General features: G+C 41.7%; 1 protein-coding gene across 8 annotated transcripts in view; it reads right to left on the bottom strand.

Moving 5' to 3' along the window:
- Nucleotides 1-21,430: 21,430 nt before the first annotated feature.
- Nucleotides 21,431-27,597, bottom strand: part of PIEZO2 (piezo type mechanosensitive ion channel component 2) — a 259,140-nt gene continuing 252,973 nt past the window's right edge. For all 8 annotated transcript variants that reach the window (XM_026842250.1, XM_026842251.1, XM_026842249.1 and 5 more), the window contains 3 exons: nt 26,199-26,278; nt 24,645-24,825; nt 21,431-23,764 (listed from right to left, as the gene is read on the bottom strand). In XM_026842250.1, coding sequence (XP_026698051.1) covers nt 23,512-23,764; nt 24,645-24,825; nt 26,199-26,278 — 514 coding nt within the window. In that variant the 3' untranslated portion in view covers nt 21,431-23,511. The remainder of the gene's footprint in view (nt 23,765-24,644; nt 24,826-26,198; nt 26,279-27,597) is intronic.

Here is a 27,597-nt window from a genome sequence, read left to right as displayed (position 1 = left end):
TTGGGACTCTGAAAAGTGTTTTTTTCTTCGATTTTTCAAGAGGAGAACATGTTCCACAAACATGTTTTGAGATATATTTTGTTCTTTCTGGTGAGTTTTGATATCCATATAGGCCTCACACCATCAATGCCAAGCTGGGTAGGCAAAGTCTTGCTAAGAATTGTCAGTACTGTCTTGTTCCCAAGCAACCTGCCCCTCTCAAAGGCACAGGAGAAGGCAACGTAATGCCAGCTCTGCACTCCTAATATTAAGCTAGATCTCCACTGTATTGCAATGTTCCTGACACCACCATCCTTGAGAGGGTGAAGAAAGGAGCTGTTCAGCTGTCATCTGCTTGTGTCCACGAGGAGTTTGCAGACCCTCAGAGTTTCTTTAACTGAGCTTAAAGGACAGAGATGATGTCCTGTGTTCCTGAGGTTTGAAGAGACCATCTGACTCTTAGGATTCTGTGGGAGTTGCCACGTGTATGAGGATGAGTGTGTAAGCTATGAAACTTGTGATGTTCATGCAGCTGCTTAGAGTTTGTGTTTGAGAGTCTCTGACTTGTGTAAGCCATCTGAGACTCATGTAAGCTATTTGAATTGCATGTTTTCAGTATGTCCATTTTACTGTTAAGAAGAATTAGAAAAGTACACACACATCATTGCCCCAAGGTCAGAATTATTTGTGAACCTGTAGCCCAAATCTGTACAGCACAAAGACCCAACCTATACCTTATAGCCCATGTAATAGGAAGAGTGCTTATCAGCAATAATCTTGCTTCTGTCTTTACTTTTTACCTTAGTTCATCTAGTTTGAGCTGCTGAGAGACATGCATTTATAATGATTTAATCTGGGAGTGATGGTTGAAAAGCAATCCAGCCAAAATAAGGACACTGCAATTAGGGACACTGAGTCTCTAGACTTGCTCCCTTGAGGTAAGAGATGCATCTGCTTCCTCAGGTAAAGCTGCCTTGAGCAAATAATGGCAAAAGGATGTCATCTTCCAAATGACCAGCAGAAATGGGGACATAATGCTCTGGTGGCTTCTCTTAATTTGAAATATGAACTCATGGGACTGAGTGGTCCTTTTCTTTTGCTCACCTGTATCATGTCATCTCTCTTCAGCCCCTGGAAGGAGATAAAGCACTGAAATCAAGACAGGGTATTGTGAGAAACTATGCTCCTTGTATGAGGCAGCTGAAGAAGTCAAGCATCTGATAGTAATTGATTAGTAAATTAAATTTTAACAACCTGGAGGCTGCATGGAGTCCAGCCCTGCTCCCCTAATATAAATCATTCAGATTTGCAAATATGAAACACATGTTTTCTGTCTGACCTTGTCTTTTATGGAGCAGTGGAGATTGCAAACACAGATGCTCAGGTTTGTCTGCTTTCTTGGCCGCCGAGGCCATAAATGGCAGCTTTGTTCTCAGAGCACACGTTACATTGACGTTGCTTCGCGAACTGGAGAACAGATATGGCAACAGGCAATAAAGCTGGGCTGGATCTTGTTCAAACAGCTTTGCTCCCTTTAGGCCCTGTTCACCTAGGGCGGGACTGTGACCTCCGATCACAGGCCCCGTCCCTTTCCATTGCTTTGCCTGGGAGGGAGGAGGATACCAGCTGCCCCCATAACACGGCTGGCAGCAGGTGGCAGTCAGTCATCTGCCATCTCTGCCTGCAGCAAAGTGCAAGTTTTGCCTATTTCCTACCCGGTCTGGCTTAAACCCAACAGCCTTGGGGCACTCTGGCTCAACCAGTTCCTGATGCCTTTCCCCAAGTTCACATTCCCTGTAACTACTAGCTCCAACACTGACTTGGGCACTGCCAGCGCTGCTTACCTATTTTCCAGAGGTGTTTAATGAACCTGCAAAGTTGGTTTTCCCCTTGAGGGCCAAAGCCCATGTGCTGTTATCCCCCATAGGAAACTGAGGCTCCATGCATACAGTTTCTTCCCCCTTTCTCATCAGAAGGGCATGTCCCAGTCTGACACCTAATTTTTAGCACTGCTATTCTGGAGCTGAAGCAGAAACTGCATGTTTAAAGCCTAAGATCTGCTCTGACTGCAGTCAGTGGGAATTTTCCTATGTAGGTGCTAAGTATTATTCAGTGTAAGCAAAACTTGGCCTGTTAGTTTTAACTTTATTTTCCATTATAAATCAAATCCTTTCTCTAAATTTTGCCTGAAATCTTTCCTTCTAGAGAGGAATTTACTGTAGCTATAATGTTGCCCTAAAGTATTCCAGCCATGAGAGCTTGAAAGAGTTTTCTTCCTTTCTAGAAGTCATGTTTCTTAGGGAATCTGACTTGGTCTAAGACAACTGAATGTGATTTATTGATGTACTTCAACCTAGAGAGTAGTGTTGCTGGTGATTGGGAGAGCAAATGGATTGGGTCCTGCGGCCAACAGCTTAGTAGGCTGAGGGGTTAGCAAAGTATTTAGTGCTTTCTCTAGGTCCCTGATGAAGGCACATGTTTTAACGCCTATGTATCGCTGCTCTCTAAAGCTTAATAGCACAGCCTGAAAAATCTAGGTCCTGAGGTTGAACTTGCTTACACCAAAATAAAGCAATCCCTGTTGTCAGGGGAAGGTGGAGAGTGCCTTCTCTCAGGTGTCTTATAGCACAGTGGGACTCTCCCTCAAGGAAAGGGCAGTGGACATCCCCATCCTCTGGGACACTGTCCCATTAGTATGTTGGTGATCTGTAACACCCTGTGCTGGAGTCTAGGAGAGAAAATAGAGGCAGTGGGGATGAAGGAAGCAAGGACCAGAGAATTGAAAATGTGCAGAGACCAAAGGCTGCAGCACCATTTCAACTTTTTGTTTTGAGGGGATGACATTCTTAAATAACCATTGAGGACTCCTACTGCCTCATGTCCACACCTGTGAATGGGATGGGGGAGTAAGGATGCATCAGTGAGATGAAAGAGTCAGTACCAAGGTTCTAGCACTGACATTAGATGTGGTTTGAGTATTTTACAGTGACCTAGCTCTAGCCTGGACCTGCGGATTTTCTGTACTTCTTCATGCCCAACCCTCTCATACCTCCTCCCCAGAGGGAAAAGGGCTGAAGGTAAAAAAAAAAGCTGGTCCCATGGACTGACTGCCTATAAGTGATTATAACACGTTAAATATGTATCTGCAGTGCACCCTTTACATTAGCTTCATATGAAAAGGATTCTGTTCATATGCTACAAAACCACCCCGTAATACAAATCACAGTTTGGTAAGAGGGAGATGCTTGGGAAGCTGCCCTCAGTTCTGCGCTTCAGATCCAAACTACAATGCTAATACTGTGGACACACTGGTAACAGGAAAGATAGACATTCAGCTTTTACTGCAAAGAGGAGTCCCAAGAGAGCCCTGTGATATCTTTGCACTTAGCAACACTCAACAAGATTTTGTTCTAAAAGTATTTTATAACCATATAGTATCTGGAGAATTGCTTTGAGGTTGGAGGGAATCCTTTAAAGCACTTTGGTTTAGTTGCATGAAAGAGTTTACTCATGTGACTAGTGGTACAGTGTGCAGTTAAGCATTGCTTTGGATGTTCACAGATAATCTTAAATCTTGGTTATATTACTGATCTTTAAATCTTACTGATTACATGAGGCATGAGCCTTTGTGCAGGCTGCTGTCAGCAAGCTTATACGCTTTCATTGCCTTCTGTTTTGTCCACGATGCTCAGCATCTTTTGTATGTGTGGCTATGGCTTTTTAATTATTTTTTTTTAAAGGTTAGAGCTCTCATTTCCAAGCTGATGGAGTCCTTACCGAAGTTAAATGAGACTTTGGGGTAGTCACTAATTATATGGTGAAGGTGGAAATTAAGTTTTTATGTACTGAAAGATTTTATTGTCGATTTTTTTAACATAACATCCCTGCAAAATCCAGTTAAGAGGTACATGCTCATATCATTAATGCATCTTGTAATGAAAGAAGCCCTTTCCACTCATTGTGGGAACATCTTCAGAGTATGCAGTCATTTCTATTAGAGGGCTACAGTGCATGTAGATAATAATTTTACGTAAGAAGCTAGATTGATGTACTTTATTCTCTAGAGTAACAGACATTATTTGAGACAATGTTTTTTATCACTGCTTTAGGCTTTTAAACCTTAAGATGCTAGCCATTAATGCCTATTATTGTAAAAATTAAAAGCTAAGGTTTTTGCATGAATTGTTGGATGAGAAATTCCTGCATTTTGGTATCATTTAGATTTGTGCATTGTTATTATCTGGATGTGGTTTGTAATTCTGCATTAATTTAAAGTAATAACACTGGGTTTTCTTTTTCTGTTTTCCTCTGAGGGAAGAAGTGTTAACAACAGTCTTGGTTATGACGTGACCAAAGACATGGCAGGGCTCTCTAGTGAAGTTCCTATTCACAGTGAAGTTTGCAACTAAGTAACCATTTATCCTATATTCTACATAGTCATTAGGCTCATAAAACCAGACTTGCAGTCCATCAGTTGTGAGCTGTTCTGCAGCCTCTCTCTGTTGTACAGGCTGGCTCTGTCACCCTGCTCCAACTGACTTATTTTAATCTAAGCATCTGTTTTGCCAGTTATCAGGCCTAGCATAAAGGACGCAGCCAGCATAAAGATGAACCAATAACCAAACTGTAATTGATACAAAAGGGTCAGTACATGGGTGAGCACTGGAGGTACAAACAAGTCAATCAGGTTATACATAATTGACATCAATCCCAATGACCCCAACAAAAACACTGCACAACCAACAATGGGTGGAATAAATGGTGAAATGCAGTTTCCCATAGAAGGGATGGGAAATAACTGGGTTAACAAGCCAAATCTTTAAGACCAAGGAAGCCACATACTGAATCTCTACACAGCCCACATTTACAAAAGCCAGACCTGACTGGAGCCTGGTCCCAGGGAGGCAGGAGGTCCTTCCTCAACAGGGAACTCCACGAAGTGCATCCACCTCACAGACAGACACTGCCACTGCCTGCCAAGTGGTCCCAGCTTTTATCCCTAAGTGGGACACCTGACCTTTGTTTACTCAGTGCAGGACACCTGGGGCTCATTTACCCAGTGGCTTTCCCTGCAAGGCCACCGCACCCTGGAGGGAAGCCTAAAGGTAAACTCATCCCTCCTTTGTGAAGGGCTGTGGGAATCACCCATATGTCACCATTAACTTGGGGCTTGGGGTTGAAACCCCAGCATTTCAGCATCATATTGTTTTATTCAGCAAGCAATCCCTTTCTTGTAGCTGCCATGCCTCCTGTTTAAACCTGAGGCCAACTGGTAAGTTGGCCATCGTGTTTGCTTGGTCCAAGAATGCACTGAGCTTGTCTGTGTCTGGTTGTGAAGGTGTCATGGCTCTTTCCAGCTGGACCATAGTGGGGCTGAACCATCCTGGGGAGAGGGCATGTTGCCTTGCATGGCACAGCTCAGTAGCTGTTTATGTGCACTAGCTGCCCGGGAAGAAGGAGAACAAGTCTGTCTCTGGTATGATGGGAGGTTTTCAAATGTTGCTTTTGTGCAGAGTTCTTGTTACCCCTTTGTGGCCACCAGAAGCTGTGGAGCTGGGGCCTCCAGAAAGAGATGTCTATACACAGGCTTGTGGAGTTGACTCTGGAGACTGAACCTTTCATGTGAAGAATAAGTGATCTGTGTGTCTCTGTGATATCTACAGCTTTTGGAAAAGGTGGCAAATGTGGGACTCGGTCAGTTTACAGCCTTTCAGTGCATTAGCTGGATCTTGCTTTGCAGGTCTGGGTAGAACTAACCTTTTGCCAACTGCTGAACACTGAAACAGGGGGACTGGCCTAAAATGTTTTTGTTTGGGATTCTCCTGGTAAAAGAGATCAGTGACCAAGTAAACTCAGTCCATTCACTATATTCTTAAATATTCCCTAAGCAATCTCCCTTCAGGGAGCATCAGAGATTATTTTATTTTATTTTATTTTAATCACAAATGCCTTAAAGTTCTGCTTTTGCTAAAAAAAAAATCCCATACTATAAACTTGCCACTGTAATGAATCTATACACTATATATATGCAATACATATGAACATATGTAATATATACAAATATATGCATTGCATTAGATACAGCAATTACTTAATGCAGCATCACTCAAATATGCTGTGGGATGCCACATTGTGCATGTGAGTAAGCTACAAATGTGTTTTCTTAAACTGCACTACATGGCTGTGAATCTCTGTGTTCTGGCCTGGTGGCTACATTCAATAACTAACGGGAGAGATTGCATAGTTTCAGACTTTGCTATAAATGAGACTGTATGGAGGGGGACTTCACTGCTGAAAGCTACCATACTGTTGCCTCTCTTCTTAATTAAGATTGCTGTTAACACTTCCCGCAGAAGTGAGATTTAGATGTGCAGTACCAGCCCCCTTTCCCACACCACCCCCTGCCCTGCCCTTTATCTGAGAGCACAAAGTTCCTACAACAAATTTTGAGTTTTTCCTCTGTAAGGACCTTGAAGCCAGCAAGTTACTTATGGTCACAGCTGGGGGATCAGCCACCCCACTGTGACAGCAGCAAATTCCATTCGCTACCCAAAGCTCTTCTCTTTATGTTGTATAATTATTCATATACCTAAATATATATGCATTTTTCTCTTTTTGTTACAGCCCCTAGAGAATTAGGGAGTTAAATTTTATTTAATGTCAGTCCAATTGTCTGAAAACTCTTTGAGTGTGAACTGGGAAGTCCCTGGGAGAGGGCTGGAAGTCCTCCAATCTTATAAGACCTGCAGACTTTAGAGAGCTATTGCACACAGTTTTTCAGTGTGTATTTCTTTGCCAGATCAGCTCTGAAACAGATTAGAGACCATCATGATGAAAGCTGAAGAAGCCTGAATGCTAAAGAAAATAGCTGCTGGAATGCACAAATGTGGGGTCAAAGCTGTACATGACTGAGGAGAGAGATCCAAAAAATAGAAGTTCATGGGCTGAGACCCACTGAAATTTTATCATTTACAGGACTGTACAGTGTAGCTTCTTCAGATCAGCTTGTATATAGGACAACAAAAACAAAGTGTCTTTATAACCTTGTCAAATCTACATGCAATTGTTGCCTTTCAAGTGCTGGTTTATGCCACTGCCTTCTGATCCTGGCTGATACCAGGCCTTCATCCCTTGCCTTTCCTGTGTGCTCCTATCGATTTCTGTGTTTCAGAGAATGAACTGGTTGGTGCTTGAATCATTTTCCTTCGTTTTCATTACAAGACATCGCCAGCCACTTCATAGGGCTAACCTGTTCAGTTGGCTTTAACTAGGACTAGCTCTACTATTTCACATTCACATAAGTCTTACTGATCTGCTTTATCTTACTCAGAGCATGGCAGCTGCAAATAAACAAAGTATTTGGTAGTGGTAAGCACAAAGAAACTCAGCCATACAAACTTGTTTGCTCTGGAAGTAAGCCTGAAAGTTAAGTATAATGTCAGGAGAATGGGCAACTCCATCTACTAGCCCTGGAAAAATCCTTGGCCAAAAAGGAGATCTGTGCTTTTCTTCTCCGTTGCAACATTTTTATTAAGCTCCTAGAAATCCTGGGAGTGGATTCCAGTTTAGCTGGGTGATCTCTTCATGATCTCTGGGATGCAGTTAAAAATAAACCCATCATCCAGCAATGTGTACTTTCCCTGCTTCTAGGTCATTGCTCTTTTGGGGTGTTGCCTATCTCTAGGATGCTGAAGAAGTATCTACTTTTTCCCTCTTTATTGCAATACATCCATAGATAATACCTTTTGCTCTCTAAATTACATTTAATTCTTCTATCAAGGTTATTTCAAGTGTTAGTAAGCACAAGTAAATTCCCCATCCCCTCTTTTCCCTGTTTTCCTCTAAGATCTTCTGCTCATTCAATTAGGAAGGTTGATCTCTGGGAGTATGGAGAGACTGTGTCTGTCTCCCAGTGAGAGCCAGACAGTTTTACCTAAGCAGAGATCTGCTTACCTTGTAATTTTAACTTGTCATTTTACTTGTAATACAGCAGCTTGCAGGTCACTTCTGCCTTATGTTACCGAAGAACCAAAGCAGAAAAGATGTGTTTTGCATGACTCACATAACCCACATTTTCTGTAAACTTTAATTATTTTCTGTGTGGTGTTTGCCTCATGCAATGAAATCACTGCTTTCCTGGTGCAGTTTCTCTGTTCCACTGGTGCAAAGCTGTAAAGACAATCTAACCTTCAATGATGGAGGCTCAGCCACTGCTGCAACACATGTTATTTATAATACTACTACTTGATTAGGTGCTGAATGTTGTCTGGAGAAGCATATGTGATAATTCAGTTATCTTGAGTGGCTCTGTTTGAAAAAGATTAAGAACTAACTAAATTTTTGAAAGCCCTGAGAAATAATGTCATGGACCTGTTCTCTAAACCCCACTTCTGTTCTGGGGCTTGCACCTCTGTTAGATACTTTAAGTAAGCAAACTTCAAGCTTTTCAATAATGTGCTGAGTATTGGTGCCATAAAAGCCTTCAAAGAGTTTTTCTGAGTCTAGATCTTGCTTTTAAGAGGCACTGTTGATACTGAAAATGTGAAGCGAGAAGGCAATTCTTGATGAGCTATGCAATTAAGTTTGCTAGACTATTATACTTCACTCGACCTCCATAAAACTTAGTGTGTGTTCCAAGGAGGATCATGTATTTCTTGTAGTAATGCTGTGTCTCATGTGCTGGCTAAAAGTTTGGACAAGGATCACTGCAGGCCCAGGAGAGCCGATGCTTTGCGGTAGTGAAGGCTGGCCGGAGAGTGGAGAAGCCTCCTGGAAGAAAGTGCAAGGCAGTTCCCATCCTGCCAGCCTCCTCACCGCCTCCCTGCTTGCCCGCCCGCGCCGTCATGTCTAGACTGCTGCCCTGCACGGGGCAAGGGCTCTGAGCTCAGCACTTTCAAGTCAAGGAAAGCTCCCATCGAGGGAATTTTGCCTCAGAGATGAATGTGGGCTTAAGCAACTAGTGTGTTTATAAGCAGTTTGTATCCCTAGGCTCTCATGCCTGCACTTTATGGGCTTGGGACCTTGAGCGGGTCAGTGCTTTGGGACGTTATCGCTACCGTCTGGCAGCTGAACAACTTGCGTTTCATGAAGAAATTTCTCTGCAATTCCAGAAACAGTTTTGTTCTGACCTAGGGTAAGACGCAGAGCTCTAAAGAGTTTTATGGGACAGGAATGCCATAAAAAGTTGAAAGCCAAAAATAACTTTTTTCCTCCCTCCCTTTTTTCACCTCCTACCCTCCAAGCCAATATTCACTCAGGGCATGGAAAAGAAGGGAGAGGCATGTGAAGACTGTCAGAAAGAGCAGTGGCTGTAAAACTTTGAGGGAGCGGGCTGCAGCATATGGTTTGATTGCTGAGTTCTGAAGAATTTAATCAGTAATAAAGCTTCACCCAAATGCTGTTTTTGACAGAACTGTAACTCCTGTTGAAAACTACTCTTGGCCATTTTATCAGCTGTAATCAGCACCTGGACAGATTTAAGAAGTAATAGCTACATCCTAAATGCAACCAGCACTCTCCAAAGGAATTAAGTTTGAAGAAATAACACTTCCCCAGGAGATGGAGCAATAAGATAGTGTGTTGCAGATGTCTTTTAAAATAGAGTCTGATTCGGTCAGGGAGAGAGGAATTAAGTAGAATAGTTTCACAGCGAGGTGCTGGACTCAGGAAACCATCAGAGTACAAAGTGGACTCAGAAGCAAGGACTACAGCATCAGTTTGGGTTGTGAGGGACCTCTGGAGGTCCCAGAGGAAGACCCTCTCCAGGCAGGACCAGACTTGTAGCTACATCAGCTTGCTCAGGGATGTTTGGCTGAGCCTTGAATGTCTAAAGACAGAGATCCCACAAGTGTTTTGCATCCCTTGTGGTAAAAAAAAAATAAAATAATAAAATAATTTCTTATATCTAATGATATCATTAGATATATATCATACCTCATATCTCATATCTAATATCTAATGGTCTGGCTCCATGCTCTCCACAGCCACTTATTAGGTAGTTGAAAATGTCAGCTAGCTCTCCCTTTAACCACCCCAGGTCCCTTTGCCTGTTCTTACTTGTTTCCTAACACTGCTTAATGTTTTATATTGCTTCCAGAGACTAGATCTGGGGTCAGGAAACAGCATTAAATGTAGGTTTGTCATACAAGCTGGATCCCAGTGTGCAGCCTGGGGAGTGCCAGAAGTAGAAGGAGAGTGTGTGGGAGGAGGGGTGTCATGGGAAGAGGGAGGAGACTCCTGATTTAGACCTTTGGATTGATCATCATAAACCTTTCCTATGGCCTGGAATTGTATAGCAATTGAATCTTGATAGCAACAGTCTGGAAGCTCGTGTTAGTGATCACTGCTGGAAGGGGTCAGCTTTTATGCTTTATAGCATCCTTCATAAGTGCAGTACAGTCATGTTTCATAGGCACCCTTTCTGTAGAGGGTTTTTTTTTGTTTTTTGGTTTTTTTTTTTTCCTGGTCTGGATGTTTCTCAGGAAGTGTGCATGATGGAGGACCAGGTATAATAGTGTACCAGTAGAAACAGCCTACTGACTGATTACAATGGCTCAATGTGGCTTTCAGTCCCTTTTATAACTCTTTCCTTGCAGCTGTGATTATTGCAGAAGGTGGACTTGTGGAGAGGGGATGGGTTTGTGCAACAGCTACTGGGAATTCAACTCCACTTGTTTGCTGGTTGGTAACTGTGAGAGAGGGTGGAGGTCTAGGGGTACTTTCCAGAAACAGAAATAATCAGATGCTTGCACCATGGTTCAGAGCTCAGTTCCTATTCCACTGGCCGAAAGAGTCTACTTAGAAGAAATCTTGAATTGTACTGCTCTTGACATCTGAACAACTTCTCTTCTGGTTTTATGTGAAAGTGGGATATAAGTTACAGTTGCTTTGGGAATCCATACTTCAGACTATTTGACTTCTGTGAGTCTAACTTCTCAATCTGACTATTCCATTAAACATATAAATTGAATGAGGCTATAAACACCTGCAAATAAATGTCTTAATTGTTATGTCAACACCAACGCATGTATGGCTTTTTAAATAGCATGAAGGACCAAATCTTCCACCAAATTGCTTGGAATCTAACTATACAAATGAAAAACTTCTTGCCAAGTCTGACTTAAATGTAGCACACTTATTTTTATTACAAAAAAAAAAAAGAGAATTGAATTGCCAAGGTTTATTTTTCCTTCTTTAGGTGATGTTATCAAACTATACAGACATGGGTGGTAGGAGAAGGGGAACCTGTGTCCCCGTTCTGCAGTCTGTCTCTGGTAGTGTCTGCCTGTCTGAAAGGCAGGTGCACCTGGGCAAAAGTCTGCTCTCCATCAATCTTGGTGCCTCTGTAATGGTGATGCTGGCTGCCACAGAAAGCTATACACCATGATTTCATCCATAGCATCTGTATGGTTAAGAAAGGACAGGTGCAGTGCAGTCCTTGTCAGCTATGTGTACGTGCAGCTGCCTTTATTACCTTCAATAGTTGTCCCCCATCTCACCGCCTATAAAGCTCTTGCCTCTCCAATTCCACTTTAATGCTGCCTCTTTTTTTTGTGGGGCTTCTATGAATTAGGGCTTATACATGAAAAAATATGGTGGTTAACTGAATTCAACTACAGTCCGTTGGAAACAGGTTTTTGAAAGAAACTAGAGTGTTGGCTCAGGCTGACTCACAGTGTCTGACTCTTGGTGAAATGCAGCCAAACTGTGCCGTTGATTAGGAACAAAAGTCCTTGATCTATTTTGATACAACTTGATAGGTTTCATAAGCACAGGTTGGGAAAACTGTTGGGGAGAAAAAAAGCTTCAGTTCATAGTCAGCAGCAAGATGCAGTGTATTGAGAGCTGGCTAATCTGTGCTTTGTGGACCTTCCAGATGAATTTGTAATAGCAAAGGAGGAATGTTTTTGGAAATAGGTGTTGCCAGCTGAAACAGAAATCACATTTCTGTAAACACCAGTGGTTGCATTTGTTTTTTTTCTCAGAATTAAAACTTATGGTTTTTTTTTTTAATGGTCCCTCATGTCTGGTCACCCTTGCATCATTTTTCCATATTACCTGTTGCCATAGTATCCAAGTAATGATGCCAAAATGATTTGAGATGAGTGAAATTACACGTTGCTGGGTGTTTACCTTTAACTTGAACAATGAGAATATAACAGAAAGCTGCACCAGATGTCTAAAACTAGCAGGGATGAGAACTATATTTGGGGGAGGCTATCTACATACACAACTTTAGGTCTATCCTACAGCTGCCTTGTTTAATACTGGGACTCCTTGCGTGGACAGTGAAGAGACATGCCCCATTTCAGAACACACATGAGCTGACAGTCTGTGTTGCCCTCAGCCATATAGGGTGTATGAAAACAAGTGTTAAATCTGTGTTCTTCTTTCCTCAGCATATGTTTGAGTGGGTTTTTTTAGTGTGGGTTTTTTTTTTTTTTTTCCCCCTCTTTTTTGGCCTTGTTTTCATAGCCTTACTAGAACTTTTTGTGCTAAAGGAAGAAAAAAATTCTGTGGTCTTATGAAAAATATTTAATAACATTTTCTTTTCTGAATGCTTTATCTTGCTGTTGTTCTTGTGCACATTCTGCCTTGGAGATGATCCATATTCCTTAAAATAATTTCTCTGAGAGCAAACACATACATGCAGGGGGAGGGAGTGAAGAAGGTTTGTCCTTGTGGCCTCTGGAGACAATGCAGAGGGGATGAAAATGCTCCCTTCAGTGTTGTCCTCAGGGCAGTTTGTTCCCTTGTGCCAGAGACATGGGCTCTCACCGATGACCTTCCCTACCTGTTCCAAGGTGTAGTTACGATTTGTGCCTCTGCCAAATAACAAAAGCGTCTCCAAAAAGTGACTGGAAGAATATGTGTGTGTGTGTGTGTGTTTGTTCTTCCAGATACCGTGTTGAACTGCACCCCCAAATGCAAATAAAATTATTATTTTCTTGCCCATGTGACCTATACTAATATTAATATTAAAAGATGAAGTACTGTAGTATAAATGAAGGCTTACAACTGTTTACATGTTGAATAGTTCTGATGGGAGCCAAAGCATGACTAGGAAGGACAAACTTCAAAATGACTACATTCTCTACAGAGCCCTTTGAGCGAAGTTAATTCCTCTGCCTATTTCATTCAGCTCCTGATCTGCAAGGCAGAAGAGGTCTTTCCTGAGTCACTAAATGCAGGTTGTTTGTGCAGTCAGCCTGCTCCCCTAAATCCCACCATCCTTCATACATGCTCTTGTAGTTGGGAGTGAAGGAAACCTCAGCTTGCTGTGGTGAGCTGAAGGAAATCCTCCATCCTGTTGCTCACAGGGAGTTGGCTGGGAAGACGCCATCTTCACTGCTCTGAATGGTTTGCTCTTTACTTCATGTCAAGGAGCTTGAGCTCAGTGCATGGGTATCAACAAGCCTGACCACAGGAAAAAAGACTACCTTAGACTGCAGGCGTTGAAATTGGCTTCCCCAGGCTGCAGCAAGGACAGTCAGTTCAGGTGCGTTTCCTACATAAGGTCAGAGGAAGGTGGCATCCTCTCTCTGGGGCTGGCCACTTTGCTTGGTGCCTCCAGCCTCTGCCACTTGAGTAAGTGCTCAGTGTAGGGAGCACCTCCCTGCCTGTCTTTGGGAGGAGAGAAGGGGCCATTTGAATCCATGCTCAGTCAGCTGAGAAGGGAAGGAATGGCTGGAGCAGGGGAAAGAGAAATGCAAGGGTTGTGTTCTTAGCATCCAACTTCTGCTGCAGCACAGCAGGCCCAGCGTCTGTCAGAAACCCTGGTGAAGACCAGTGCCCTTCCTCTCATTTGGACTCTGACCAAGACCACCAACATTTTGTAATATTTTTTTTTAAGCTGAAAGTAGTTGAAGTAGCTACATAAATCCCACAGCCCTGGAGAAATGGCTGTGGAGTCTGTCTAGGCAAAACAAGCAGGAAAAATATTACTTCAGGAGAAATATTACTTCATCAACAAAGTACTAAGGATATGTTTTGAATCCACACATCATGAGCTAATTACCAGATGGGCTGAGTACTGCAAGAGAAATAGCTCAGATAGATAGATAAACATCAAAAAGGATGAGTCAAAAAGCCATCTGAAATGCATTTTGTCTCCTTGTTCACACAAATGACCTTCAGTTATTCTGTTTCACATCTCTGTACCCTTTGCTCTGTTAGATTTCCTCAGTTTTTTTCACAGTGTCTTTTACTAGGGTGGGAGAACAAGAGCAAAGAAGCACCTTTGCTTGGTCTCTCCCCGTGCCTCGTGCTAGTGCAGGCATGGGAGCCTGTGTGTGCAGTGGGTGCTTGGGGCTGGAACCACTGGGGAGGAGTCTGGGCTTGCTGGTATTGGGAGTTCTGCAGCAGGGCCCTGGCAGCTGTGAACATGTGCGGATTTGTAAGGGACAGTGAAGAGGATCTGAGAGCTGGCACTCACAAGACCTGATGGCAGTAAAAGACACATGGGCTAAATGGGTGCAGGGAAGAGACCGAGCAGAGTCAAACCATGCAAAAGTGACAATTTTTGTCCTCTAGGTGCCCTTTTGAAGCAGACTTAAGTAATACCCTTTGTTTATTTGGCCAGAAAACCAATTGGTAGATAGAAGCATTCCTTGAGGTTTTTTTCTCATCTAGCTATTTGTTCCTTAATCTGTTTTCTTTTTTCTTTTTCCTTCCCTTTTGAATAACAAAGACAAAAGCAGTTTCATCCATATTTCTGCTCATCTTTAAAGGCATCAGCAGTGAGCGTTATGTTTGTGTTACGCTGATAGTGAGCTATGACTAAATAAAAACAAATGAAAGCACTTTTATGTATTCCATTTGCCTTTTGCTGGCCAGGTTACATGGTGTTATATCAAGCTTAGAGTATTTGGAGCTCATCCTTATTTTGTGACACTTTTTGAGGGAGAGTTTTTCTGACCTTTAAAAGGTACCTTTGAAAGGGTAGACTCCTTCAACTGTGAAAAGCAGGAAGGTACCATTCAGTTTTTGTCCTAATCTTCCATGTGCTTCCTTTTGAAATGCAATGATCTTTGTAACTGGCCTCTTTTCTCTTTCTGATCCCCATCTCTCTCTTCCACCTCTCCCCAGCATTGGTTAAAACAGGGAGAATTTTATAGCTGGATGAATATGTAGTTAATATACTATCTTGACCTCGAAGGTTTAGCCTCTACAATGTATTTAGAGAAGTCAGGTGAAAGGGTTCATTAATATTTTACTGCATTACCTCATTCATGCTGCCACAGTGTTAAATATGTGCTTTCACTGACTGTTTGTTGCAGGAGTCTGATGGTCACTTTGTCATGAGCCGTCTGTTGGCGGCTCCCTCTTCCACCCCAGCACCGGCTGCAGGAGGTGCCGGCTTGAAAAATTAACGAAAGCCAATATGGTAGCGCTGTGTGATTGAAAAAGAAGACAAACATACACATGCACAGATGTGCAATGGCCATGTGTGTGTGTGTTTCATGTACACGCTACTGCTACTTGAACATATAAGACCAGATGGTAAAGTTGCGTAGCAGGCATTAGCTGGTATCCAGTGATATAGCAGGATGAATCCTAGCACAGCTGGGCTGTCTCAGGCCCTGTGGAAGTGTTGAATTCCTTACAGTAAGACCGTGTTCCCTCTGAAAAATGATACTGTCTCATCAGTAGGTTTGGAGGTTTGCGTTGCAACCACAGCACTGAGAACTTTACACTAGGAGATCCTCATGTGTTCAGTTGTGGTACCCCATACCTAGTGGTGCTGAAGGCAATGAGGAAGGAGCAGGAGAAGGAAATAAAAGCACTACGTGTGATGTTACTAGTGAAGGGAAGCAGGAAGAGATGGTCATAATACATCTGAACTCTGTGTGTGATATGTGTCCCTTCAGATAAACAACCCTGGCTTGGGCTCATGATCTGGTGTGTTCAGGGCCTGGGCAGGGACAGGATGGGGATTTTTATTTCATGCATTTTGCTGGTCACAAGAGTATAGGTCATTTCCACATATGGAAGGCGGGAGAAAGACAGTTTCCTTCATATGTGAATAATCCCACAGTTATTCTTGAGAGAGGAAAGTCTGCAGCTGCCCTGGTCATCAGTGTCCAGCTAGTCTTCTCCACAGCAGATTATTTTCATTAGATTTCTGTTCTAATAACAGCTCTAAATAGCAGTCAGTGGAACTGGCCTTGGGAGGTGCCTGTCAGGCCAGAAGAGGTGAGGAGAGGTGTTTTGTGGCTATTTGCATGGCTTTGTACTTGTACAGCACATCCTTCAGGCAATTCTTGAAGCTATGTTGCGAGTGATTTCTCATACCATTAACTGTTTCAACTTGAAACATGAGATTGAGGAGTTTCTTCAATCAGAGGAGTCTCACTGAATGATTCTGAATACTATTTCTCCTCCAGCTCTTTTTCTGCTGTCTTAAATGTCCACCTTAATACTTAATGTGCCCTACAAAGACCTGTAAAGAGAAGCCCTTCAGTACAGTGAGGCAGGCTTGTACTGCACTCATAGCTTCTGCTCCCTTGGCCCTTAAATGAGGAATCTGCCTTTCCTGTTGCACGCTCACAGTTTGCTTTGCTCTTGCTGTCCCCAAGCTTTTCATAAAGCATTAGATTTCCTCTGTTTTCCTTCCTCTAAGAAAGAAGCAACAAAAAAAATGATCTAAAATAGTCCATATGCACCAAGGATAGAAACACCGTTTAAATATCACATGATGCCATACAGCACAGCAGCAGTTTTACTCTCACAGCATCACCTGGGGATTAGCCAGTTTAGCAGATCAGGGAAGACTCTGACTGCTTCGATTACACAAACACTGGGAGCTGAACCATTTGCCTTGTCACACATGCAAGTGGGACTTCTGGGATGCCTGGTGTTACTGCACTGGCTATGTTGTCAGAGCAACTCTCCTTGCACTGATTTAGTAAGTACACACAGGTTTCTAAATAGAGCTGAGGAAAACATGCTGCAGCTGAAATCTGCTTCTCCTCCTCTTTTCTGAAGTTATGTCAAGCCCATCCATAGGTATAACAAGGGAGGAAATGCATTCATAGGCTGGGAAAGAAAAGCAGCAGGTTTCTTTGTTCCCTATGGTCCAGGGGAACAAATGTTGGTGGTGATTCTGCTGTAGCAAAGGAAAAAAGTAGAGATGAGGGATTTTGGTTTGTGTCTTGGAATGGCTAAAGGAGTGGCCAGTATAAAGGATACATTTTAGGTACAAGTCAATTTAAAACATGTCTTGGGAGCACAGGCTTGGCTTTTGCCTGGAGAAGGCTGCTTAGCCATTGCTCCCATTATGAAATTCAATCCGAAATTCCTTAAGAAAAAACATTTGATATAAGTGGTTTTTTTGGTTGTTGTTTCTGTGGTGGTTTGTTTTTGGTTTTGTGTTTCCCCCCCCGCCCAGTGGAAATCAGAGAATTAATTGAAACTCCTGTTTCTCTTTGAAGGCACTGGTGACACTGCTCTAATGCTGACATGCAGAGGCATGTGAACGCAGGCGATGCCATGGCTGGGAGCTGCTCCTGCCACAGCCTCTGACACTGGGACAGGATTGGGCTCACAGTCCCAAATGAGACATGGCTTTCTCCCAGGGCTCAGCCCCTCAGTCTAACTTTTTGGTGAACTTCTTGGCTTTTATCGTGAACACAAGCTGCTATTGAGGCACCTTTTGGAGCTGAACTCCAAGTTGGTTTGTGGCTGTAGCTGCAGGTGTTTTAAACAGTGTGTCTTTTTAAACAATGTTACCAGATAAATGCTGGAAATGGGATATGACTAAACTTCAACAAATATGATATCGCCTCCTTGGCCATGCGGTTTTCCTCATCTCTGAAAAAACAGTCTAATTAAAATAGCAGAAAATATTGAATTTGCAGTTAGCTCCCTGTGACCTTACAATTGAGTGGTAAAATGCCCACAGGCTTCACACGGGTGCCCCTGCTCTGCCTTGCCTATTAGTGCAGCGTTGCACAAGTCAATTGGGTGGGAATAAATGGCCTGTACCCCTGTGTTCAACGGCAGGGAGCACTGAGGGAAACGGAGGGTGATGCTCGCCACTACCACATGGTTGTTTTAAGAACTGTTGTAGCCAAAACAGTTTCCACAATGTAGTGGAAAAATGAAAGCTCAGCACTGTGAGTCAGGGCTGGCAAACCTGAGTCTACAGAAAACTGGATCATCTTCAATTTAGTGCTTGATGCTGCAGGAACCACCTGGGATTGCTAGGAGAGGAGCAGAATGAGAATGTGTTTTCCATCAACATGGTGCTGACAACCATGATGGTCTTTTACCCCTCTGGCTAACAAGTGCTGTGTCTTAAAGCAGCAAAGTATCACCCCACCTTTTACCTCACCAGAAAAAATGGTAAAAAGAAGAGCAGCTGCTTCAGTTTAAAACGTGAGTTTCTGGGAAGGTGCAGAAACAGACGGCAGTGTTCAGCTCCAGGTCTTGGGCTTCTGCCCTGGCCACTTAGCTGTGTCCTTTTTCCTACACAGGAGTGAAGCTAGGGCAGAAACTGCTGAGGGAGCCATTTTCAGGTAGTGTAGTTAGCATGTATTTATTTAATTGCAAGAGAGAGTGGTAACTGGGGGACACCTTGGAGTGGTAACAGTTCACAAAGGATTACAGGTTTTTTGTCTTCTGACACTGGCTGCTGTGTAGCAGGATCAAAAGAGGGGTATAAATAGAGCAGCCACAGGTGTGTGGTATATGGTGAAGGTGCAAGCAGTCATTAGGAGCAGATCCCAGGGACAACCCCCCTTTGGCACTTTATGTCACACAAGAGAGCAGGCTGAGCAGTGGGGTTGGGTGGTTGCTGTTGTCCTGATGCACCTCAGTGACATTTACTGAAATAAGCCATAGGGTACTTTCCCCACAGCTCCCCTGGGAGCTCAAGCACTTTGGAGAGAACACTGCAGGAATCAAATAAATTCCCTTCACAGTCTCCTGGCTCTCATGTAAAGTGAAGCTCCTGCATAAGAGTGATGGCCAGGCACTCAGGAAATGCTCCAAACACTTCTTGAACTAAGGTATTCACCAAATTTGTGAAGAACTAAAAGTAAGGGTGCCAGCATTAGATCTTATTAGACTTGGCCTCCCTCCATGCCTGGTTTTCCGTCTTGACCTTGAAACAGGCTGTACCACCATTTCCTGAAGAAGCACGTCAGGATCAGCATGTCCTCTGATAGCACCTGGAAAGCAACATTCTTACCAGCTAAATAAAGGAACTGTACTCTGGTAGATGGGAGAATAGAATAGAATAGAATAGAATAGAATAGAATAGAATAGAATAGAATAGAATGGAATGGAATGGAATGGAATGGAATGGAATGGAATGGAATGGAATGGAATAGAATAGAATAGCATAGAATAGAATAGCATAGAATAGAATAGCATAGCATAGAATAGCATAGCATAGAATAGAATAGCATAGAATAGAATAGCATAGAATAGAATAGCATAGAATAGAATAGAATAGAATAGAATAGAATAGAATAGAATAGAATAGAATGGAATAGGAATAGGAATAGGAATAGAATAGGAATAGGAATAGAAAAGAAATAGAAATATTTCAGCTGAAATGGACCTACAATGAGCAACTAGTTCAACTGCCTGACCAATTCAGGGCTGACCATAAGTTAAAGCATGTTATTAAGGTCACTGTCCAAATGCCTCTTAAACACTGACAGGCTTGGGGCATCAACCACCTCTCTAGGAAGCATGTTCCACTGTTTGACCACCCTCTCAGTAAAGAAATGTTTCATAATGTCCAGTCTCAATTTCCCCTGGTGTAGCTTTGAATCTGAAGCTTCTCTGGAAACATTAAAATACCAAGTTCTGTAAGGAAAGTAAAACCACTGATGCTTAAAAAACAAAATTTATTTTAAGGCTGTTTCTTCTTTTCTGACCTAGGCTTATTCCATTGAAGAGCTGCTCCTGTATTGAACAAAACAGGGAGTCGTAAAACCTGGGAAAATAACCACAAGGATCTGTTTCATTTAAGTATGACCTGGTACCCTTCTAAAAGGCCATTTAATCCCATCCTTCCAGTTCAGTCCATTTGTATAGGTTATGGCTTATGTTATCATCTTGTAAACCGTAATTTCTTGATTACAAGGGTGGAAGAGGGAAAACAGGACCTCTCCCTGGCAGTGGTCAGCTCTGAAAAATTGGACACGGGCTTACAGTATTTCTGTATAACTATACTGTAGCTTTGGACCTGATGACTTTGTTCTGACATTTTGGAGGTGGTTGTTACAGCAGCCAATAAATTGTCTTTGGTAAGCTACAGTGACTCTGGCAGAATCCTATAATTGCGGCATAATTCAGGTTGCAAGGGACCTCGAGAGGCTTCAGGTCAAACCTCCCACACAGAGCATGACCAGTTATAACAGGTTGCTCAGGGCTGTGCAGTCAAGTTTTGAAAAACCTCTAAGGCTGAAGATCCCACAGCTTCTCTGGGCACTTGCTCCAGTGTTTGACTACCTTCATGGTGAAAAGAACTTTCTGTTTAATCAGACTCTCCCTTGTTGCAATTTGTGTCTGTTCCTCTTGATCTACCATGCAGCTCTGCAGAGCTTGGCTCCACCTTTCCTCTTCCCCACCATTAGGTAGCTGCAGACACAGGTAAGCATAAACTTACATAAGACCACCATGGTTGTCAGCACCATGTTGACGGAAAACACATTCTCATAAGCTTACATAAGCTCTCACCTTGGACTTCTCCTTTCTAAAGCTGAACTAGCCCAGCTCTCTCAGCCCCACCTTGCAGGTTTTGTCCTCCAGCCCGCTGCCAGACTCATCCAGTATGTGTCTTTCACCAGAGACCCCCCAAACCTGCATGCAGTTCTCCAGCTGCGGTCTCAGAAGTGCTGAATAGAGGGGACTAATAAATTCCCTTGACTTTCAGCTGTGCTTTTGTAAACACAGTCCAGTGTGCTGTTGTTTTTCTTTGCCTCAAGGGCACACCCCTGGTGTTGGGTCCTTTTACTGTAAAGCTGTTCCCTAGCCACCTACCTCATCAGAATTTCTGCACTGGGTTAGTCTGTCTCAGATGCAGGACTCAGCTTTAGTCTTAGTTGAACTTCATGAACTACCTGGCAGCTCATTTCTCTGGCATCTTGAGGTCTTCCTTGAAAGGCCCTCCCTGTAAAAAGTGCCCACCCCATGCTCCAGGAGGGCAGTTGACATATTATCACAAACCTTCCCAGACCCATATTTGGTGTCCACAAACTTAGTGAAAGTGCACTCTGTTCTGTGCTCCAGGTTTCTCATAAAAACATTAGATGGTATTGGCCCCAATATTGACTCCCTAAAGATTGCCACTCGAAACTGGGTGCCAGTTTAATTTTATGTGGACACTTGGGCTGAAAGGCTGATCATTAGCAGTACACTTTTCACCTGGTGTAGTTAGCTATCCAGTCCATGTCACCAATTTAACTGTAGGTTGTTTTAAAAAAATAAATAGAAAACCAACAGAAGAATCCTTTTATTTTCAAAGTTTGATCAATCCATGAAAGAAAGAGCAGCACATTTCTGCAAAGCCCAAATAACTGTACAGCTCATTCTGCTGATAGATTTTTCTCACCAGAAAGGAAGTGCCTGTTAAAGAGAAGTAACCAGGAAGGGAGCCAGAACCAACTGTGTCCAGCATGGTTCTGCTGGCTGGTACATTTAGAAACATATTACACCCTTCACACTTCTCCTTCCAGTGTTGCTCTCCTTAAAATCACTGAACACCCCCAGGTGAAGATCCATCTATCCACAAAGGACATTTTAGCATCCCTGCTGGATCCTATGTCAGGGCTGACCTCTATATTTTGATTTTCATTCATAGGTCCTATGGAAGAAATGGAGCAAAACTCTCCACCGGGGAATGCTGCCCAGCTGTATGAGAAGTCACCTTTCCAATATACTTTGGAGGAAATCAGGTTGTCTTCCAGTGAGTTCCAGTCACCAAATGATTTTATCGTTACAATATGATGAAGCACTTTTTATTTTGTGCACTTCATGGTGCTCAAAATGTTAATTTTCACAGTATAGCATGGGTGTGACAGCATTTGTCATGGAAGCACTCAGCAGAGTATGTTGCAGCTTCATTTAGTTGTGCTGTTTTATGAAGTTCTGCAGTAAAATGTGTCAGCAAATTATGTTGTATTAGTTTCTTTCCGGTGATTAACTAATCATTCATATAATAAATAGCAGCTAACTACAAGAAAGAGATTTATTTGTCACAGAGTTAGAAGAATGTCAAACTTTTCCCATTTCATGTAAAAAGGCAGAGGAAAAAATACTTCTAAAATGACTTTGCAACATGTGCTTTATTTTAAGTCATTACTGAATCAAAACTACACAGTATACCCTTTTAACATACCTTACCCACTCAATGATTTTTTTTCTCAATAATTTTTTTTTAACATGGAATGAAACCTACATTGCAATTGTAAATTTTCATGCTACAATGTTCTCTAATGAGCCATTTGTGTTACTAATAATAGTAATTTAAGAAAAAGGCCATTTTTCAAGCTCATATGTATGTCTATATTTGGGAACTTAAAAAAAAAACCCAACCCGTCTTGGATGTAAAAATGTGACTCGGAATATGTAAACATTTTCACATACCTGAAACACTGGAAGAAGAATATCAGCTAACAGCAAAACAATGGTTGCCTTAAATCATCGAAATGGGAAAAAGCATGTCATGGGGAGAGGAGAGAAGCACACACTATTCAGTCTTTAAAGGCTTATAAGAAATGAAGTATCTCCTTAGGTCATTGAATTCACTTTCTTTTCTCATCTAATGGAAAGCATTAACTTTGAAGAGAATGGCCTAGTAGAACACCCCAATAATTCACCATAATTATCTAGCCATTAGTTAACCTTGACAAAGTGTCAAGTTTCAGTTGCTTTTTTTTTTTTTCCTGAGAAAAGTCATTGATATTTGATGGAAATGTCTTCTGTAACTGTACAAATAAAATAAGGCATTTAAAGAGATTGTTACTTGTTTTCTTTTTGCTAACAGAGGCTTGTCCACAGTGTCCTTTGTACATCAAAACCTCTGCTTTTCTACAAATGGGTATGGCTAGAATGTCTTCAGTTCCCACTGCGGCCCTGGGTCTTGGGTGTCCTGAAGGCTAGTCAGTGTCCCATTACTGTAGCTTGAAAGTCAGTGATGTACAACAGCATATTGCACAATCCAATCTGTATGGCTCCAGAAAGGGTTAAGAAGGTACACTGGAGTCATCCGTGGGTTCACTCCCTTTTCTCTTTAAATTGTAATGATTGTCTGGAAAAATAAATTAGCCAGACAAAAATGCAAACTTTTTGTTGATTAAATTACAAAGCAGTCCCCAGATTGTAGAGGAGTGGCACATTAAAAACAACAAATCATCCAACCTTCTTCACTGTTGATCCTTAATTTGAAAGGCAGCATGGATTCCTAAGGCTGTAGCTTCCAGGACTCCTTCAGTGAAAAATTTTTTTTTTTTTTTTTTTCTTTTCCTTTAAAATTCAGATGAAATCAACTTGATTTGCAGTGTGACACCAAAGAGATCAATTAGTTTTTTCCCTAGTCCACTTGATCATAGTCTCTGGTGAGCGATACAGGAATATTAGTTTGGCATACAGGTCTTCTTCTAGTTCCAGTTCTCCAGTCTCTCGCACTAAGAAAATGTCAGTACACAACTTCAAGATTCGGTCTACATTGGGTAGCTCCTCAAACATAATGGAGTGAGAGATCCCACTGAAAAATTCACGAACAAACTTTCCTATCACCAGGACAACCGAGGCATATAGTCCCATGATGCTGAAAAGAAAGAAAAGAAAGAGCTCAAATCATGTCTTGAAAAAGGGTCAGCCAAGTGTGAGGCAGCTCATCTACACTGCTAAGTGTAGTCTGTCAGCTGAGTGAACATTAATTTCTAATTAGGATCTTGTCTCTGCTGTGCTGCAGAATGAAGGAAAATAAGGTCTCTTCAAACACCACAGAAAATGGGGAACATAAACAGCTCAGGCTGCTGAGTTAAATGGTTTAACCCAGTTGCTGATGGCCTCAAGTCCTGTCTGCTACAGCTTGGAAGTCACAATGGGAAATCCAACAACTGCTGGCTGCTAAAGGCAACTGATCTGTAAAGTTTCATATCTAATATTTTTTATTAATGTACATGTAACTGGTGACAGACTAACAATAACCTATCCTCCCCTAATCCTCCTCTGAGGAGTTCTCCAAAATCATGCCAGAAGGGCGTATCTCCTGGGAATGCATAGTCTCCTGCCTTCCTCTGTCTGTGGAGATATATTTCATAAATGTTTCACACCCAGGGTCCTGGCTACAAGATTGGAAAGGTTGACAAAACTGGGCAGAGCTTGGCCAGAACTTGATCTGTAGCTAAACTAATCTTTTGAATTATTTTACTTCAATGGGAAATTGGTGCAAAGAGTGCTTCTACCTTTTTTTCCCACTGGAGAGCAGGTTTCGAAGGTAGTAACATTCCTTACAAATATGAAGTCTTCTACAGATAACATTAATAGACATGAATTTGAAAACCTCACAAAATCCCTTTTTAAAATGTTGTAATGTTTAAATGCTACAACAATAAAAAAGAAATAACCCCCCCAAACCAGCAAATAAAGTCACCTCTATCTTATCTGCATTATTTTCATTTTACATAAAGATTCCTTCTTACCCATAGCCAGCCAAGAATCCAAGGCTTGGTGGACTGACTTTATCACTAAATATGAAGAGTTCAAGACTCTCTTCAGACGTTTTGTATCTTTTTCCCAGCTGATTCAAAACCCACCACTCACGAACTCCCTCACTGGACACATTTTTGACCAGGGAAACTGTAATGTTTTCCCATCTGCAGTCTATTGGAAAAAAGAAATGTTAATATATATACCAAGAATTGCAGAAGTCAAACTGTTTTGAGGCAGATACTTCATTTTATCATGCATGACAAAATGACTGAGCAATGGAACAATAAACGTTTGTTATAATTCTCCTAAAACCCATTTTACATTATTTATGTACAAAAGTATATCATCTAGACTTGTGTGGCTTTCTTTTTGCAAATCTCATCTGAATGTGCATTAAATAAATAAAATGTTTCATATCACCTATGTTTTATTCTGTACAACTGTCAAATAATGTCAGTATTTTCAGGCCAAAGTATCAATAACAATCAGCATGTCTGCATTTCAGGCCTAAAGAAACACATTTAACCTGGAGGGATAGTGGTCAGCTTCTATATGTCAAAGTATAAATCATTCATGTCTTGGTATAAAAGATGTTATTCTCTTATATCTAGAAAAGCATACTATCTTATTACGGATACTGTTCACACAGACAGGAGGTGGACTCTGGCCCTCTTGATTTCTGGGGATCATATATTAGCAGTGTATACATAAAAGCCCTTTTGAAGAATCTCAAAGTAAGAGTTCTTTGCGACAGGACCTGAGTAGCGACAGTCAAGCACTCATCACTTATTGCTACTCAGAGCTAGGTTTAGCCTCAAGAAATATTTTGCCTAATTAATCTAATCATGGTTACTGAACCTTGAACAGTAATGTACTACACAGTACAGTAGTGTAAGACATAGTACTGCTACTATGCTCTAGCACCAAATTTAACCTCTGCTGAGCAAAGTGGTCTTAGATAAAGACTTTTTCCTACTCTTCGAGCTCAACAGGTTTTTCACATGCATGTATGTGCACATGCATACATGTATTCTGTATGTCTGTGAGTACCTGCATGCATTTTTATTGGGTAATAGCACTCTGAATTCAATGACTTATCTAAACTGGATTCTTTGTGGTCAATAAGGAAGGAATAGCTAAAAAAAATATCATTCAGTGTCATTATTTAAGCTGAAGAGCTACATTTGCAGACATGCAGCACTACTGACTGTTTGTGGTAAGGTAGCAGAGAGGTGCGGAGAAGTGAAATTTGTCATCACTTCCTCAGAAAACAAGGGAAAGCAGTTCCCTTGGAACTGGACTTTTAAGGAAAGGAGCTGGACTTAATCTTTAGAGTCCTTACTGTTAAATACAAAGCTAAAATACATCCAGATGCATTTTCTGTCTTACACTGTATTACATCATCTCTCCCCAAGCTTTCAGGCACCAGGTAGAAATCATTGTAAGCCCGAGGTGCCCCATAACAGCTCTGTGAATGTGCAAATGTGAGTGCTGTGTTGCACTTCTTTTAATCATAATCTGTTTTCCATGGTCTGGACACATACCTGTCAATAGCTGCTTTATGGGTTTTGCCTGAGAATCACTAGGAGCCTTGATGTAGTATGGATACACTGTCTCTAATGTTCTGGAAAAAATGAGAAAGCAAATATTTCATATTTTTATACCTCTAAAATAATTTAGAATACCTAACAGGGCTATACACAGTTCCCAGTAATTCTTGGCTTAAGCTATGATTTTATAGTGTTCAGATGTCACATCTGAAAGTTAGCTGGATTTATTAACTATGTTCTGTCAGTACTTCAGCAAGGACCTCCATCCATAATGTTGCCATTCACACGCCATGAATCCCAACACACCTGGGGCATGTGTTTGCAAGGAATGTAGACTTTATATTTTGTTCCTCTTTTTAACAAAGCTGCTTTTATAGTCAGCTATATAAGCAGCACAAAGAAAGGCAATGCATCACCACTAGTAAACAAGCTAGAAAAATATGTAGCTAGAAAAATACGTGGTGATAACAGTTATTGCTTCAGAATTTCAAGATGTTTTGATAATAACAGCTGAAAAAGGTGAGAATTTTTGACAGAATCTTTTACTGGGAAATATTTTCAGAGTTTGTAGGAGGATTTTAAACTTTAAAAGAAAGGTGTTTGTAAAAAGTTCTTCCACTGGACTGAAAATTAAATCACCTTAAGTGGGAATAAATTACCAGTATCCAGAGAGAAAAATATTTCATTAAAAGCAGAGATACTGTCTTACCTTTTTGCTCAAATGACTGAAAAATTCTAGGGAAGGGGAGCTCTCAGGGAAGTTCTGTGACACTTTGCTACACTGCATATACCAGGCTGAGGAAGAACAGAGGTGGCCTATTTAAAATCCCTCCTGATCACTCCAGCAGGCCCAAAAGATAGCTAAGAAGAGCTCAGCAGCTAAGTTGTCCCAACAGAGGTGGTGGCAGAAAGCTCCCTGCTGAAGTAGTCAAATGGCTACTAGCTACCACAACCATTTTTCCTTTATGACAAAGTAAAAAATGCTTAAATCAACAATATTATTGCAACATGGGCAAATGCAGGTATATCTTCTATGTTACTGCTTGCCTCCTGCAAAGAGAAAATTATGAAATACTTACCTCTTCCCACAAAAAAGCAAAATTTACCCTTCTTGGCACTACATCACCTTAGAAAATGTGCCTGCATCCTCACACAGCAGAAAAGTAAAAGAGGCATAAATATTTTTAAATTCAATGATCAGATGTGCAACAACAGTCTGTCTGGACGTACAAAAGGGCATGGCTGCAGAAAAATAGTTGTGCACAGAAAAGACAAATCTCATTTCCACTTACTATCAGATATGAGCCTCTCAGAGTTTTCACTATCCCAGTTGGCCTCAGCTTTAGCTTTTCAACTCTTGTGGCCACAAATCAGATCAGGTGGCCTTTGTGGA

Source organism: Athene cunicularia (assembly GCF_003259725.1).
Source record: "Athene cunicularia isolate RWA chromosome 2 unlocalized genomic scaffold, athCun1 chr2_part1, whole genome shotgun sequence".
NCBI lineage: Eukaryota > Metazoa > Chordata > Aves > Strigiformes > Strigidae > Athene > Athene cunicularia.
Note: the sequence above shows the minus strand (reverse complement) of the source record. Positions and strands in the feature narration are given on the sequence as shown.